Genomic DNA, 2,051 nt, shown 5'->3' on the forward strand with positions numbered 1-2,051 from the left:
GGTAGTTTCCCACTGGAATGGGAGAAGAAGAAGTTTTACCTTCCCATCCTTTGCTCCACTTCAAATAACACAGTAGCTAGAAGAACTAGGAAAGAGAGGATGACAGGGAACAGGAAATGGCCACAGGAGTTCTCTGGGACAATATAATTTACCTGTAGAATGAATAGTGCTTATCAAGGAAAAACATAAAGGCCATTTGAGATAGGCAGAATCTTAGACAGTTAGTCAGATCTTTGGACACATCTGGCAAATTTAGCAGACCAGATGGGCAAAGTGCCTTGTCCTTCTCTGCTAGGCAAACCATCTGACACTCTTGGAGAGACAGGAAGGAAAGTAGGACTTAGATGTTAACTGGGAGCTGAAGGGTAAAGGAAGGGGTTGGGGCTGAGCCCACAGAGGCCTTTTCTGGTTTGTTTACATACTGGGGATGGTGGTCAGGTGCCTCCTCGCCCTCATATCCTTTCTGGCTAGGATTGGTGTTTCTGTTCTCATGTAAAGTTCTGGGAGAACAGGCAATCCAAGCAATAATAAAATAATGCTATTTAATAAAAGGGTAATATTCAAATTAATCATCACTCCGTCACAAAAGATGGCGGTGCCCATAGCCACAAGATGGTGGCGCCCGGTTCCCTCAGTCTCACCGGAGTTCCCCAGTCCTGGGGGGGCTGCCACTGACAGTGGGCAGTCTGAGTGGTCTGGCGGAATGCTTGGTTCATTGCTGTGGCGACTGAGGTCCTCTGGGCAGTGGGCATGGAGCAGGGCGGGGCGATGCCCTGGCCGCGGAGGGCCTCTGGGGACAGGGGGGCCGGCCCGCAGCTTTTGCGGCCGAGTGCAGGCCTGGAGAGGAGATGGCAGGCTCGCCTCCCACGGAAGCAGCGCAGCTCCCAGTGGCGTGCTGCGGTTCCTGCCGGCTCCTGTGGAAGCAGCGGGTGGCCTACTGTGCGCGATATTGCAAGATGGGCTACTAGTAATGATTATAAAGAAGAAAAAAAAAGGACTGATTGAGGCATTGAGGAGTGCCTACTATTCAACTTTGAGGAATTTAAATACCAAAACAACCTGGTTACAATTGATTTAAAAATATATATTTTTATTGATTTCAGAGAGGAAGGGAGAGGAAGAGAGATAGAAACATCAATGATGAGAGAGAATCATTGATCAGCTGCCTCCTGATGCCCCACACTGGGGATCCAGGCATGTGCCCTGATCTGGACTGGAACTGTGACCTCCTGGTTCATAGGTCAACGCTCAACTGTTAGGGGCAGAAATAGAATACTGGGGACTAATTATTATTTATAAGAAATAAAGTAAGAAATATTAATCATGATCTGCTAACTGTGATTGTTTTGTTCTAATTAAAGAAAGCACATTCTAACCTGGCTGGGAGTTGTATGCTCCCCCACTCCCTGACCCAACACACATAGGGGAGTCCACCTTGTAACTGGGAGTCAACCTTTGAATACAGCCCATCCCCATTCAAGAACTGTCTATTATCATGGAAAGATTAACAACCTTGTTGCCTAATGGAGTTCTGCCCCAGGCCCCCCCCCACCCCAAACCTTGGCTACTTTCCCATGCCTGAGATTCCTGCTTCCCGTGTAATCTGTCCTACTCCATATAAACAGCTGGCTTATGGGGGGCTGCATAGCAGATGTTTGTTGATGACCTGCTGCTCTCCCATGCTGCCAGCAGTATTGGAATAACGGCTCATAAGTGATTCAACCCTGTCTCTGCTTGATTGGGTCAAGTAGTGACAGGCAGCCCAGACCCATGGATTGTCCGGTTTCACAACCACTGAACCACACTAGCTGGGCTCAAAAGCATTTTTAATAATGCATAAATCTAGTGGGGGGCTATCTAATCAAGTTAATCAAAGCCTGCATTCTTCTTGACATGACACAATGTGAAGTATACATTATTATATTCTGACAAAAAGTCCAAACTGGAAAATAAATAAATAAAAGTAAAATTGCCAGAAATGGTAAAATGTGAATCACTAAAAATTGTAAAATATAGAAATTAAAAAAATATTATTTTTTTAATTTTGTGGA

At 45.9% G+C, this 2,051-nt stretch overlaps 1 protein-coding gene across 1 annotated transcript in view; it reads right to left on the reverse strand.

The window, feature by feature from the left end:
- Window positions 1-1,608: 1,608 nt before the first annotated feature.
- The window catches only part of ERMARD (ER membrane associated RNA degradation), a gene marked incomplete at its 3' end in the record, with an annotated part of 13,621 nt that continues 13,178 nt past the window's right edge, over window positions 1,609-2,051 (reverse strand). The window contains exon 15 of the mRNA XM_080663853.1: window positions 1,609-1,682. Within this exon, the coding sequence (XP_080519979.1) occupies window positions 1,609-1,682 (74 nt within the window). The remainder of the gene's footprint in view (window positions 1,683-2,051) is intronic.

This window comes from Plecotus auritus (genome assembly GCF_963455305.1).
Source record: "Plecotus auritus genome assembly, chromosome: 4".
Classification (NCBI taxonomy): domain Eukaryota; kingdom Metazoa; phylum Chordata; class Mammalia; order Chiroptera; family Vespertilionidae; genus Plecotus; species Plecotus auritus.